The following is a 14,587-nucleotide window of genomic DNA, read 5'->3' as shown; positions in this document are numbered from 1 at the left end:
ATTCTCCATCTGGCTGCTTCCCAAGAGTGTAGATCAAACTGAACTGAATGTGTTTCTTTGCAGGTCAACCAATACTTGTAATTAAATGACTGTCCTAAAATGACTTCTACACCATCATGGCTCTGCTAACAAAGGGTTAATTTAATGATACAAGAAAGGAATGTGCTCTAAATGCCAGTGTTTGTCTGAATTGATGGTCTGTTGTCACCTCTGATAAAGAGGCAATGTGACTGCCCTCTAATGGAGAAATAAAACATGAAATGAAAATATAAAGTCAACAGGAAATGTTTATTCCACAAAGTGAATGGAAAAGGCTCATTACTGTAGTACTACTAACTTTAGTAACAAAATCCTTCAAATTAAGAACTTGAATGATTGCAGTTCTTCAGAAATCGTCTTCAAGTCATTTGGTCTATCTGTGCTTCTTAAAAGCTGCAGAAAAGGACACAGGTGATTAATAACATGAAACACAGAAGTTTAACTACTAATTCCATTTCTCAGTAATGTATAGTTGTAAACTTGTGCTCATCTGAATCAACTTAAAGACTGAAAATGTTTTTTAATCACATAACACATGAATAATTTTTTGATTAGTTGGATCTATAATGTGAGTTTTCTATAAACTGAAAGAACTACCCCTATTGCACAGTCCTGGTAAACTAATTGCAAACAGCTAACGCTGGAGTACTTCTTTGGACAGTTACATAACGATGAAGAAAGAGTGTTTACGTTAATTGACCCTAATTAGTTTTTAAAAAGTGAGTTTGTACTGTGGTGTATTTGAGTTCCTCACCTCTTCTTTTGGTTGTCTTCTTCATGAGTTTCTTCTTTTTCTTTGGTCGAGGGTTATCCCCGTCCTGTGGACAAGACAAAGTGTAAGAAACAGCAGCTGCATTGAGGATGTGATCTAAATAAAAACAAGCCACAATGCTCCCATTCATACTGTTAGCAGCATCCTATAGTGGCTTCTTGTGTCCAACACAAAATCTAAACATAGCACATGGATTTTCTAAGTCATCTTAAATACATTTAGCTAAATGAATTTTCCACATCTGAGTGAGGTTGGCTCTCAGTAGTACTTTTTATGACAGCCGTCAGTGACTTCAGAAAGGAAACGGCACAGAGAGGGACGCCAAACCTGTGCAGGCACAAAGTGTAACTTGCAAATAGCCCTGCCAGCACAGCACCAGACAACTGAGTCGCACGATACACAAATGTAATAAAACACTCAGCAGACAGGTTCTGTCCAATATTAATTATGTGCCGGTGGCAGCCCAGGTTGTATAATAATTAATATAAATAATGTGGCCTTTCCTGAGCTCAGGTCAGCCTGTCTACTGCTTGATCAGAGCCTGAAATTCCTGCTCTACTTAACCCCAACTCCCCCAAAAATTCCTCTCTAAAACCCAAACTGAAGGGGTACTGAAAAAGATTTTCATACGTCTGAACAAAAGCTTTAGATTTTCACCAACAGTAGTGTTTCAGTCTCAGTGAGTGAAATATGAGCCCTTTACTGAAAGGTTGGTGTAAAGATGTTACTGCCAGCTCACCTGCCCACCCTCGCCACCTGTCAGCGCGCTGATGTCACTGAAGTGTGTGATACCGCTCAACTGGCCAAACATGCCCATCACGCCTCTCTTTTTGCCATTCTTCTGGCGTTTTGGCGTGTTGAGACGCACCATCATCGACTCCTCATAATGTTTCCTATAAATTAAAAAAAAAAGTTTCTGTTGAAGGACACTCATATCTGTAAAACTTCTCCCAGATTTAACACGTTATAGACCTCATTAAATATTCAAGTCATGAATATATTCCAACTGTCTTGCACTACGCCCGATCCCCACTCCCTCTCCCTCTTGATAACACTTCCTGCATCTCATCCCACCACCTATCAGCCTCCACGTGTCTGTTCAGATAAAGCAAAACACCTGTGCAGCTCATCGCGGCTCTCCCGCTCGCTCTGGAAGTCCCGCCTGTCCCTGATCTCCTCCGGAGCGTCACTGTACTGCTGCCTCAGCTCCTGGATCACAGAGCTCCTGAGGGCAGCCCGCCGCTGACGCTCTGCCTGGGCCTTCTTCTTGTCTGCTTCGCTCATGTCACCGTCTGGAGGAAACGGGTTTGAGATGAGAATTCATGGGGGGTCTTTATTTATCTATGATGCATGTGAACAACAGGAGGTAGATAGCATTTTCTAAATGAAAAAGATGCATAGCAGCTGCTAAGAGGTGCGCTGCTTGCTTCATTCCAAACAATGTAATTCCACAGAAATACTCCAAAGAAGAGAAATCTACCCTCTTTAATCAGATGACTACTAAAGGCAGAACTTAGTAGTATTTTTATGACAAGCAAAAAAACTGCTTAAAAAGGCAAATTACATTACCATAATGCACTGCGGCAATCTTTGGCGGTACATATTTCCTGCCACTAGGGTGGGCTGCTTTCTTCTCTGTGGCCATCTTATTGTCATCTTCGCCTTCAGACTCCTCAGATTCACTCAGCTGGTTGATAAAGCAAATACAGAAAATCAGTCACACAGTACAATACTGTATGTTCAGTATTTACATTGTTTAAATGTCTTGAAGCAATCACATACAAGTAATACCATTTTGTTAGGATTACAGGTTTTAGGATGATCCATTCAATCAATAAAGTTAATTTATGATCAACTTTTCCACATGAATAAAAAGAGGGATTCAAATGAGCACGATATTCTGCCCTTACTTTGCTGATAAGATTCTCAGGGTTAGGACGCAGCTGCAGGGGGTCATTTTCAGCTGAAATCAACAAAATTCATGAGACAGTGTTTTATACCGAAGCCTGTGAAACATGGGAGGGAGGATATCTTCCAGATCCACAAGCCTAATATTTGTCCTATAGCTCATTTCTTTCATAGAATGCTTATTATCAGATTATTGGTGGATGCATTCATCACCACCAATATCAAATTAGTCTTACCTAAACTGCCGGTGACAGCTGTGCGCACAAGTTTATCAATCTGATACTTGAGTTTGTGGTCTAGCGGTCGCATCTTCTCCAGCACCTTAAAAGCAGGATGGAAAGCTGATTAGACGCTGTGCCAGCTGGATAAAGATAAGAATAAACTATTTTATCATCCGCTGTCTGTATCTACAGTCATCGCACCGTTCTGATTGTGACGACTCTGTTCAAGGCGTCGCTGTCTTTTATTTTGCCTCCTTCTGTTTTGACGGCGATCAGGTGAGTGAGGTCTTGAAGATAGAAGAGCAGCAGGTGGTACCGAAGGTCCAAGAAAGACAAACCCTGCAGGGAGAGGAGACAGACGGAGAGTCAGAGTTTGTTCCAATTCTCAATTGGACGCCTGTCTCTTTTACTGGCCTGGTGTGGCTCCATGTTTTGATAAATAAACACAGGTCTCAAATAGAAGCCTGGTCTGGTTTTTATAGAAGTTCTCTGAATGTATAAAACCTCTTAAACCCCAACAGGTCGCCTGCTTGAGCTAGTTCTAAGCTGCTTAGATTGTGCATATAAATATAAATGTTAAGTTTTGTTGATGTGGACATGCTGCACATCATTAGATCGGTTAGATTCTCCACAATTCATTCGTACAGTTAATTTCACATTTTAAAAAAATCCAGATTTACCGGTATGGTAAACAAACAACAAACAAATGTTTACACAAGTTATATTCATTCTAGTTGAAGTTTTGGGCAAACAAAAACATGAAAAATCTTTAGAAATCTGGACAGCATGGCTACAACTTACATTACACAGACTCTAGGCAAGAGCCAATGAATCAAACACATTGCAGTGTATCCACATGTGTCAAAACTATCTAACTAACTGTATACCAGAGATTAACACTTCTAACATTTGAAGAAAAAAACATCTTAAGAACCAGTTTAACAACACAGGGGCAATAAAATCAGGTAATAATGACACATGGACCGAATTTTAGTTGATTCTGTACTTAAGTGAACAAATGTGTAATTAAGCAAATGAGTAAATGGGGCTTTGGGCCTGCTAGGCCCAGATGAAATTGACAATCCGGGCTAACATTAACATTTCTGATCAAGTCTCTGCTCACCTTAGAGGTCTTAAATGCCCCATCTTTGACTTGTGTTAGCAGCTCACGGACGTGACTTGTAACTGAGGCCACCTGAAGAGAAGAGCGACAAAGGGTGTTTCAGCTGTGGTGAAAGTGACCGTGATAAAAAAAAAAAAAAAAACAACAACACATCACCATGGGGATGGTGATAGAGACACCGTCACTTGATAATCAATCAACAGAAAATTTTGGAACAAGATTATGAGAAGCACGCTATACTGTGATATGTCACCATGCGATCTAAGCGTGCTTATGAATGACTTCGTATAGTTTTACTTACTTTAGTTTTACTCACACAAAAGCACTCACCATCTCTCCATTCATAAACTTACCTGTTCTGTGAGACTATTCAGCAGCTGTACAGCTTTGGGCAAATCACTTTCAATTAAATTCTGTCAGAAAGTAAAATTACATGTCAGAAAAACAATGATAAAACTGCTGGCACCTTTTATTTAACGTGACAGTAAAATGTGGGTCATGTTAGTAACGTTAGAAAGGCTAAGGTAAGTTAGCTAACGTCGTTAACAAAACAACTACTATCACTCCCTTGTATCAATCTCTCATAGGCTGTTTCAGAATACACACACACACAATTATAAGAATGGTATACAATGTTAAGAAACACCGGAGAAAGATAAAATAAATGTTTTATGAACTAGCAGCTAGCCAAGCTGTACTCACGTTGTCAATAAGGGAAGCCATTTTGATTCAAATGTAACCTACGGATGCCGTAGAGGGACTATAGTCACAGCGCTTGGGTGTTCTGCCCGCTACAACGTTGCGGTGTTGAGACACTGGAGCTCATCCTGTAGGCTACTGCTACAGTGTTACAATTAAACGGAAAATAACGGACAGCTATTAAACAATATGCATTATTATTATATATTTATTAACTCTTATCTGTCTTGCTGACACAGTGTCACGGGCCTGTGCCTCTAACATCTGCTTCATCTGTGAACTATTTACTCTTAATTTTTTTATTGCTGTAATTGAGTTTCTTATTTTAATCATAGATATCAAATATAACATCAAATATCAACAAAAATATATGTCTGCATGCTGTTCTTATACTGTGGGCCTATATATCACATCTCCTACCTCATGTACATTGAAATACCTAAAACAACATGTATCCACACCTGTGTATCTTTGTATGTACATTGAGAGCAATGTAAAAATGTCCTGTATGTGTACACATATCTGGCCAATTAAAGTGATTCTGACTTCTTCTTATTCAATGTGACCTGTTGCTGAAAGCTGCTGAATTCCCTCATCCCAGAATTAGTTTTGAAATGAAGAGAGAGAGAGAGAAAAGAGAGCGAGAGATAGATAAAGAGGAAGTGATGGTGATATAAACAGAGGGGAGGCCTACCTGTCTGTCTCCTGTCTTTCACATCATTTTCAGTCAAACTTTCTGAGGAACCTGAAGAATATTCAGAGTTTGTGGAGCGCTAAGTCATGGTAAGTCTGATAATAACTTTTTTAGTGTGTGGAGAAATGCAGGCAGATATTAAACAAATAGGGTTCTGCCACGGACCCCTAGAATTTAAAGCAGAGGCTGTTTGACATTTCTATTATAGTTATATTGGAACAACAGTACCAAATGTTTTTTTAGCTTGCTGAACAAAAAGCAGTTGAGTAAGATGAGGAGTTGTTTTGTGTTTGTCTGTGCAGGTTCTAGTCATCCCAGTCATAGTTATCCAAGCAAGGTTAAACTCAAGGGCAACTGGACCTGCCGGATATCTTTTTTGAGTTTGTAGAAAATATACAATTTCTGCTTTATTTGATACTGTGCAGATAGATATAAAGAGAAGAGACGAAGACTAAAGATGGAATTGCATAAATATAGGTTACAACTATATTCACACTCACAACAATATTCTCAAATGATATGATGAAGATAAAGAATTCCTGAGAATTAATATTCCAATAGTGTGCAGATTGTTTTTTCTTTGCTGTATGTTTTGCGTTAATGTTAGGCTGCATCTAATAATTACTTTCATAGTCAATTAATATGCTGATTATTGTCTCAATTGATTGATTGACACTTGTCTGGTCTATAAAATGTAAAATAAGGTTTATATAATGAAAGTACTTGTTTTGTGCAGTGCAATACCTAAACAACCAAAGTTTACTATCATAGAAGACTAAAATAACCAGCAAATGTTCACATTTCTGACACTGGAACCGCTGAATCTCTTATTCTTTTGTTTTTGCTTGTAGTTGTGAGTAAAAAGTCATGAATTCTTACTTGAGTAAAAATACAGAGGTATTTTCAGCCAAATGTACAAAATTGAAAGTTCACAATATACAGCAGAATGACGCCTTTCAGGGAGTTAAATAAGCATATATTATTTTTGATTATTGCTTATTATCAGGACAATAGTATGTAAGCAGCTTTTTGCTGTTGTAGTTAGTGCAAAGTAACTTAGTAGGTACTATAGTTGTCAGATAAATGTAATGGAGTAATAAGTATAATATGTACCACTGAAATATAGTGAAGTAGAAAAATAAAGTAGCATAGAGCTAAATTAAATTTAAAAAAAGAAAACCTAACTAATCTTTTTCTGCTTCCAAACCCCTCCAGATGTCTGATTCCAGAGTGTCTTCTGTCATCCAGGAGTGGGCAAGCTCATACCCGGGTCAGGTCCACACCCAGACCCTGAACCCTACCACTTCCAACCTTGCTGGATCGACCAACCAGCTGGCTCAGATGGACATGATACCGTACAGCCAATCTCAGGGCCTGGTGAGGGGGGCCTGTGACGACAGAATGGCTGAGCAGATGATGGGACTATCTTACCTGCCGTACACGTCTTCCTGTCTCAACAACACCTCGAGCGTAGGGAGCACAAACCACCACCAGAGCCACTCCAACAATCAGCAGGTTTGTGTTTGTGAAATAGATATTTGTGGGTGATAGATTTTTTTTAAAGAATACCTTCTTTGAGTGGGAAAAGCCTAACACTGATCTGCTCTCATCCTGCTTCCCCACAACTTAAACATATTTGTGTTTCTGACCTCCAGGACTTCTCTTCCTTTCTCCTGCCAACTCTGCGGGCCCCAGTAAACAAGAGGAGCATCAGCAAGGACAGTGCAGAGTACCGCCTGCGACGCGAGAGGAACAACATCGCTGTGAGAAAGAGCCGGGACAAGGCCCGCAGGAGGATCCAGCTGACCCAGCAGAGGGCCCTGCAGCTGCAGGAGGAAAACCAGAAGCTGCAGATGAGAATAGGGCAGTTGACACAGGAGCTGGACACTCTCAAACACATCCTGTCACAGCGCCACCTGCATGGAAGTGAGGAGGGAGCAGCAGGGGAGTCTGGTATCTAGACCCTGTACCTGTCATTAATGTCTAATTGAAGGCCTCAGAAGCATTTCTGGTGTCTAGGCAGGCCTCTGGGACTCAGTCAAATCATTTACCAAATGGCAACAATTTGTGAAAAAGTCACATTTAAAAGGAGAGGAGTTTTGAAAATGAAGCAGTTTGTGAGGATGTAAAAGGGCTTAGTTATAGTTTCATACTGTATAACTGTGAAGGGAGAAAGCATGCTGGCACAGCTGTAGCAACCACTGAGGACACTGAGGTCATGTCCTCTGTCTCTTTTCTTTACATTTTCATGGTAATGCAACCAGGGGGGAGTTTACATTCTACAATTGATGAATTCCTGTTAAGCTCTCTGTGCTCGCACAGTACAGTTTATGTTGATAAAGGTGGCAGATAACACTCAAATTTGCTGTAATTTTTTGAAACAGTGGGTCTTCAGTTTCACACAGAAGTAAAAGAAAGCAGCTTCTCATTTCCAGCTGACAACTGTGGGCTTCAGTCTGCCGAAATGACGACTGCCCATGGCAGATTTGATCAGCGTTAGGTAGCTAGTGCAAGCTAATGCCACAGGGAAAACCCCATTAAGTTGCAGTTGACCTTTTAATGTTTCCAGCTGACTCTCTTTCAAACAAGTGGATGTCCCAGTCCTCAACAGATATTTTTCTGATTTAACCCCATGCTCCAAAGTTTCCCAGAGTGTTGGTAGTAAGCCAGTCAGCTAAACATGCTGACAGACATGCAGCTGAAGGTCTTGGTTTTGTACAGGCCAAAAATAGACAAAACCAAACTCTTAAGATAATTAATACTTAAGATAAAGGATCGCTTTTTTCCCCATATGCTCACATCCAAAGCTTGACAGGCCTTTCATGCCTACTTATTATGGTTGCTAAGCTAAATCTGACTGTCGGTTCTGGTGGCAGGCATTTAGCGAATGGTCAGTTAAATTCTTGGCAACGTGGATTAGGCTTTAAAACAATGTATCACAGCGAGAAATTCAATTTACAGGCATTCTACAGCAAAAGATAACTGATGTAGTTGCTAGTTTGCTATCTGGTCGCAATTTTCTGTGTGAGAGGAGACTCACTCATGACCTAAGTATTTCTGAACTTGTGTGTCTAGGGCCCTGCACACTGGAGCTTTGAAGAGATTAATAAAGCACCTGAACTTTTTGAAAAAGGGGCTTGGAGTCTCAATATAAAGTAGGAAGATGTGTGGTGGGTTTGAATGTAGAAGCCATTGCATATTCTAAACTGCAAGTGAACAGATTGGAGAGTGCAGGGAAAATTTTATTGAGTCTGTGCAGATTGTAAAACAGAATTTGTGAGATGGGGGTAAGGATTTTAAGGAGATGTTGATGTGCAGTACTGTAGATCTAAAAATCTGAAAGATTGCACAAATGGGCCCAGAAACAAGAAGTCCTGAAGGTTCAATTTAGCCAAATCCAAATTAACTTTCCTAAAAGTTCCTAAAACATGCATATAATCCTCACAGACCCTTCATAAAGAAGACCACTGGATTTGTTATATGATTTGATTTAACAAACATTGCCTAATCATCTACCTGCCACTTCTTGTCATTGTCAGAGATGATTGTAAGTGTTGTTGCCCAACAAGGTTACACAAGAACCTGTGGTTTGTAGGGGATTCAATGAAATCGAAGTGTCCCTCTCTGTATAATACTCTATCTTTTGTCACTAAATAAGTGTGTGGGATTACTTGAAACAATGTTTAAATAATATGTAAAAATATAATCTTTAATGTTGTTGAATGTGTTTTGTAATTTTATAGTAATACATTGTAAAAGCAATACTTTGTCAAATATTTTCCGAAATAAACACATAATTGCTTGAGCTTGTGCAATTGTCTTTTTGAATCCCTTATGTTTAATTCCAATTCTAACGCAAAAATAAACAAATCTACCAAGTATATTTCATCACTCCTTTGGATATTAAACCTCAAATAGCCTTTATAGATGCAGAACCACCAAGCTTTGATTATAGTGCAGTGCAGCTTTAAACAACACATAATGGTTGATAAAACCCCCATATCTACATTTAAGCATAATTTTTCTCAATTCTCCACTGCATCCTGGGAACATGGCGTGCACCTGCCACATTATTTACCATAAGCTGTCTACCCACAGAAACGGACGTCATGCCATGGACCGTTGTGCACCAGCGGTTTCCCTTTGTGGGATGGGCAAGATTTCAACACAGTGGAGGACGGAGATGAGGAGCGCAGAGATAGTATCAGTGTTTCGGGCTGCCAGGGCCTTCCTGTGGCGGTGATGGTAGTGAAGGGACATACAGATAGGAGATAGAGAGGAGGAGGTGGGGGCAACAAGCCAGACATTTCTTTTTTTATACTCTTTGCCCAAAACAATAGTTGCAACACTTGGTAAAATATTTTTAACACTGTTAGATAACCAAAAACAGCATGGGATTTCTTTGCATCTGGTTCCCAAGATCAAGGATCACATGATTTATCACTCTTGGTATGATGTTCAAGATAAAGAAAGCACCCACTCAGTTCCCTTTCCATGTCTAGTTTCTTTGTTGCCTATAATGTTAAAAATATTACAAGTAAATAATTTTTTAAAGTATTTTGAGCCTAACTTTATCTCACTGCTGGTTTGGCAAAAAAGACCAAATGAGGCAACAGGGGTACAGACGGTCTCTCCTCTTTTATGCAAAAGTTATACTTTTTTACACAATGAGAACCTGTGTTATGTGACAGCATTACACTTATTTGGTAAAAATCAACATTTGCTGGATTCATTAGAAACAAAGTAAATGAAAATGGTTAACATCATTTTAAAGCGATCCGTGTTTTAAAATGATGTTGGGATGCAATTTTGCAACCCGCTAAACTGAACTGATAATAATTTCAACACTATTTTAATCAGCAGGAACTAAAACTTATCACATTTCATGCATTCATTTCTTCCCGATTAGATTACTGCAACTCCCTCTTCACCTCAGCAAGTCGTCCCAGGAACGTCTACAAATGGTCCCAAATGTTGCTGCAAGGTTGTTGCCCAGGCCCAGGCAGATAAGTGACATTACGCCAACCCTGTCTTCATTACATTGGCTCTCTGTCAAGTTCAGGATCCAGATCAAAGCGCACTTTTTTTTACATTTAGAGCTCTGCATGGTCGGGCACCTGGGTTCATCTCAGACCTGCTTCACCTGTAGGCCACTTCAAAAAGAGGCCTACTTCTTCTGTGTGCGCATTTGAAAGCTAAAGGTGACCCTGCCCTTTAAGTGGTGGCCCCAGCTTTGTGGAATGCACTTCCCTCAGGACCAATCCTCCCTGCTCTCTGCTGAATCATTTAAATAAACAATGGAAGATTTGTTTATTTAAGAAGGCCTTTGTCTTGCTATTTAAGGTGTACAATCATGTGCGTATTAAAGTTCTGTAATCGCTTCAATTTTATTGACTGACTACTTTTATATTTTTTTATGTTTTTTTTTGCTTATGTTTTATTGCTAGATTAATTCACTGTTTTATTCTTACTGCTTATGTAATATGGAGTATTCATTACTACTTTGTGGTTGTTTATATTTTATTGGCATCTCTTATTATCTATTTGGTTGTAACTTTTTACTTTTATAAAGCACTTTGTGACTTGCTCTGTGATAAATGCTTTAATAAAAAAAACTTTACTTACCTGCTCACTTATATCCGGTCACTGAGTTGAAGTGTTTTATTAGATTTTATTACAGAGTGCAGTTCTGCACAGATAATCATCTGTAATATTACAAGATACAAATACAGGGCCATATTAGGGGACCCTAAACCCTGATTCATATCAGTATTTTGACAGGAAGACACATGATATGAGATGTTGGACATCAATTCAAGAAGTGTGGCTGCATAGGGACAGATGCCTTGCCAAATGAGAGATAGAACAATACACTTATAGGACTACCTTGTGTAGGACTACCTTGATTATGTCGACATACTCTTTTTTGCTTGTTACTTAAAAAAAGGCAAAAATAAAATAAAACAGTAGCCATAAAAAGTGTGCAATCAAACTAAAGTTCAGTTCAGGTAATGCAAATCTACAGCTGACAAAATGCAAACATTTTAATCCGCTGTATCACAATTATTAGATATAATCTACAAACATGGACTTTATCTTCCGCATTTATCTAAGCTTTGTGTCACTTTGCTAATGAACTCTTCATTTACAAAGGAGAGTGAAAGTATAACACAGGCTGCTCGGCGCCTGTTAGGTATTGAGCAGCACATAATGACTTCTTGTGTGACCGTGTCTGTTGAAATGTCCCGCAGCATCGTGTGGGGCAATCTGTGGTCCCAGGACTGCAACATCTCCGCAGAGTGAAGAAAGACTGTATTTCACCGAATCCCTACCAAGTTACTCAACAGCAGCAGACCATATGAACCCAACCACAACCTCACTGAAGGAGCTCCAATCTTAGATCTATCTAAATATCTTTTATTTATTTTCCTTTTATTTGCATGTTGACTTGTTCATGTTTTATATATTCGTTGTTGTAAACCACTCTGTGTGATATAAATTTTCATTCAACTTGTCTGTTTGACATTGATTGCTGTTAATAAATAATAAATAAAGTTATTATTATAACTCCTGTTAATTAATGGTATGTTTGTGGTAGGAACAGCACAGGATTTAGTCCAAATATGGGAAACATAAACTTTTTACCTCTATTTCAGCACTTCCGCATTCCTCCAGTTACACCAGTTACTTACTTTCTTAGCCTCACTATCTCACCACACCCAGAATACATTTGTTATTTTAAAGGTGCACTAAGATAAATAATAAGAAAGACTCCTGCTGTGATGTAAAGTGCTTTTTGTGGCATGTTTAATTAATTGAGGCATCTACTTAAAAGTGCGACAGTTTTATTCAGCATTTTTCTTTGCAGGCAGTAATTTTAACGATAGATAGATATATAATAGATAATGTGCCACAAATGCTTGTTATCTGCGTTATATACATGTTATCTTGGTATTTAGAAGGGGAAGTGGCAGCCATCGTAGTCAGGCTGTGTCGGTGTCATGATAGGAGACAATAACATGAAATTCATGATGTAATGATGATTTTCTATTAAAATGAATGGCAGTGTCACCTCCGTCATCAGAAGGGAAGAGCACAGTCATCCTCCATGGCTGTGTAAAGGACTCCTAAGGGTTAGACGCTCTTTGACTAACAACATTTAACATTTGGCAATGTGTGTGCTGTCCCGTAGAGCCAAAGCTTTCCACTATTCTGCTGGTGCAGAACCCAGTGGAACCCACTGTGTTAGTGCCATCAAGTGTAGCTTAGCAGTCATTACTAAATGTTAAGCTGTCTATGAAGACTCGTCATTGAACAGGGGAGGGGGTCTACGCCACCACTTATCCCCCACTTACAATGCTGTCCTTTCATCACTTCCCAGGAAACTCAACAAACATAACCTATTGGCCTCAGGTGAAGATACCAACGATGGTCGTTCAGTCTTGGCCACAGGTAGTCTTAACGACTGTAACGACTGTCGTCACAGAAACAAGGAACACTAACGAACCAGCGGTATCGATGACCCGGGCCAACGACCCCACTGAGGTTAAATAGCTGAGTTTCCCTGCCAGTCAGTCAGAACTGAAGAAGTACTTTGGATGAGGGACGAAACGTCTTCCAGTATCTTCAACCAAGTCCAGTTGCCCTTGATTTTAACCTTCGTTGGATAAATGTTAAGCTAAAACCAATGGTTTTGTGTTTGTGCATGAAAAAACATGCTTAAACTTAGAAGTCAATAACAGAGGAAGTAGGAACAGTGTTACATCAGTGTGTCATCTTTCAGTTTTTTTCCGTGATACCAGTAAAATAATGACTGAAAAATAAAATAATGACCACAAAAGATGGTGCAAACAGCCCCTATAGGATTGTTTTCAACCCTGAAATAGGATGCTTTTACCTCATGTTCTAGGTCCATTGAGTCTTTCACCATTTTGACCCTGAAAACAAGGTGGACAATAATGCAGAATTACTAGGGATGGTCCTGGCAAACCATATTAATGTGAAGTCAGCCTGTTAAATTAAATGGTTCTTTGATTTCTTGCCTCAAAGGGACAATGCCAGGGCATCAGCAATACTGCTTCACTTAGCTGCGGTACAACAGAAGGGTAATAAATATGACTGGAAATAAATGAGGGCACAGTGATGTTTTCCAAACAGACAACATGTCTTATCTCTAATAATGAGATGTTGAGCAGTGCATATTCATGAGAGAAAGACAAGCCCATATCGGCCTGGTCCATGGAGGCATAGGGCATTAGTACTGTCTTAGGTGGTGGTCTGTGATTTATGGCTCCACCATGCGGCAGAGAGCTACATGTAGGCCTTCTGCAAAGAATGTAGACACAAAACAGACATCCCACTCTACCACTGTGTACCAAGTACCGTCAGTGTGTTTGCTGTAAATTCTTGGACAAGTGCAACACTTGGTTTTGTAACTGTAGCAAAAATAGCCGTAAACTAAACTATTACTGCAACTACTTCAGATTTCTGAGCTCATTTTACTTTCTTCAACACTGATTCTGTCCTTTGAGCTGGTCATTAGCATGATAATAAATCAAAGAAATTGTTTTTAAAAGGTTGAAACCATTAGAAAAAAAATTAACAGTTATATGCAACAATACAACAATAACTGTATAAAATAATATAAATTAATATGATAATTAAATTATGGGAATCCATTTAACATTACACATTTCCTGACGGCTATTTCGGGAATATTTGAAATAGTCGTCGAAAAATGTGTGATTGGATTCCCCTGAATATCTTCATAACAACTTTGTTGAAGAGGATGATAATAAACCCACAAAAGAAGAAAACAACTGAGCGTAGGAGTGAAACCCATTATTCTGGGATAACAAGTCCTGCAACCTATCAACTAAGCTAACCACTGACACTATAAAGTATTTGGAAATTATCCTAAAGAAACACACCGTCCTGTATTCAGCTATGTTAACAAAAATCGTTATCTCGAGATCACGAGATAATTATCCCGTTATCACGGGAAAATGGAGGGAAAAAGATATTTTAATCGATGGCAGCTTAGCTTAGAGCTTCCCTATAAAATGAATAAAGGAAGGAGGAATTTTTAGTTGGGTGACTCACCACCTCAACATACACGATCTTTGACAGCA

At 39.1% G+C, this 14,587-nt stretch overlaps 2 protein-coding genes across 2 annotated transcripts; one reads left to right on the top strand and one right to left on the bottom strand.

The window, feature by feature from the left end:
* Positions 1-269: 269 nt before the first annotated feature.
* On the bottom strand, positions 270-4,843 carry ngdn (neuroguidin, EIF4E binding protein). Its single transcript, XM_038725303.1, has 11 exons — positions 4,766-4,843; positions 4,417-4,476; positions 4,064-4,135; positions 3,142-3,279; positions 2,956-3,040; positions 2,722-2,774; positions 2,381-2,498; positions 1,929-2,103; positions 1,551-1,704; positions 794-857; positions 270-432 (listed from the first exon to the last, which is right to left on the bottom strand). Exons 1-11 carry the CDS (start codon positions 4,784-4,786, stop codon positions 413-415), a joined length of 960 nt encoding a protein of 319 aa, XP_038581231.1. The 5' UTR covers positions 4,787-4,843; the 3' UTR covers positions 270-412.
* A 321-nt stretch (positions 4,844-5,164) lies between these two features.
* Positions 5,165-9,266, top strand: cebp1 (CCAAT/enhancer binding protein (C/EBP) 1). Its single transcript, XM_038725309.1, has 3 exons — positions 5,165-5,545; positions 6,672-6,971; positions 7,112-9,266. The coding sequence occupies exons 1-3, from the start codon at positions 5,543-5,545 to the stop codon at positions 7,415-7,417; spliced, it is 609 nt and encodes a 202-aa protein (XP_038581237.1). The 5' UTR covers positions 5,165-5,542; the 3' UTR covers positions 7,418-9,266.
* Positions 9,267-14,587: the final 5,321 nt, after the last annotated feature.

Source organism: Micropterus salmoides, unplaced genomic scaffold, assembly GCF_014851395.1.
Source record: "Micropterus salmoides isolate LMB-PRFRI ecotype aquatic unplaced genomic scaffold, ASM1485139v1 Ms_hic_scaffold_1, whole genome shotgun sequence".
Lineage (NCBI taxonomy): Eukaryota > Metazoa > Chordata > Actinopteri > Centrarchiformes > Centrarchidae > Micropterus > Micropterus salmoides.
Note: the sequence above shows the minus strand (reverse complement) of the source record. Positions and strands in the feature narration are given on the sequence as shown.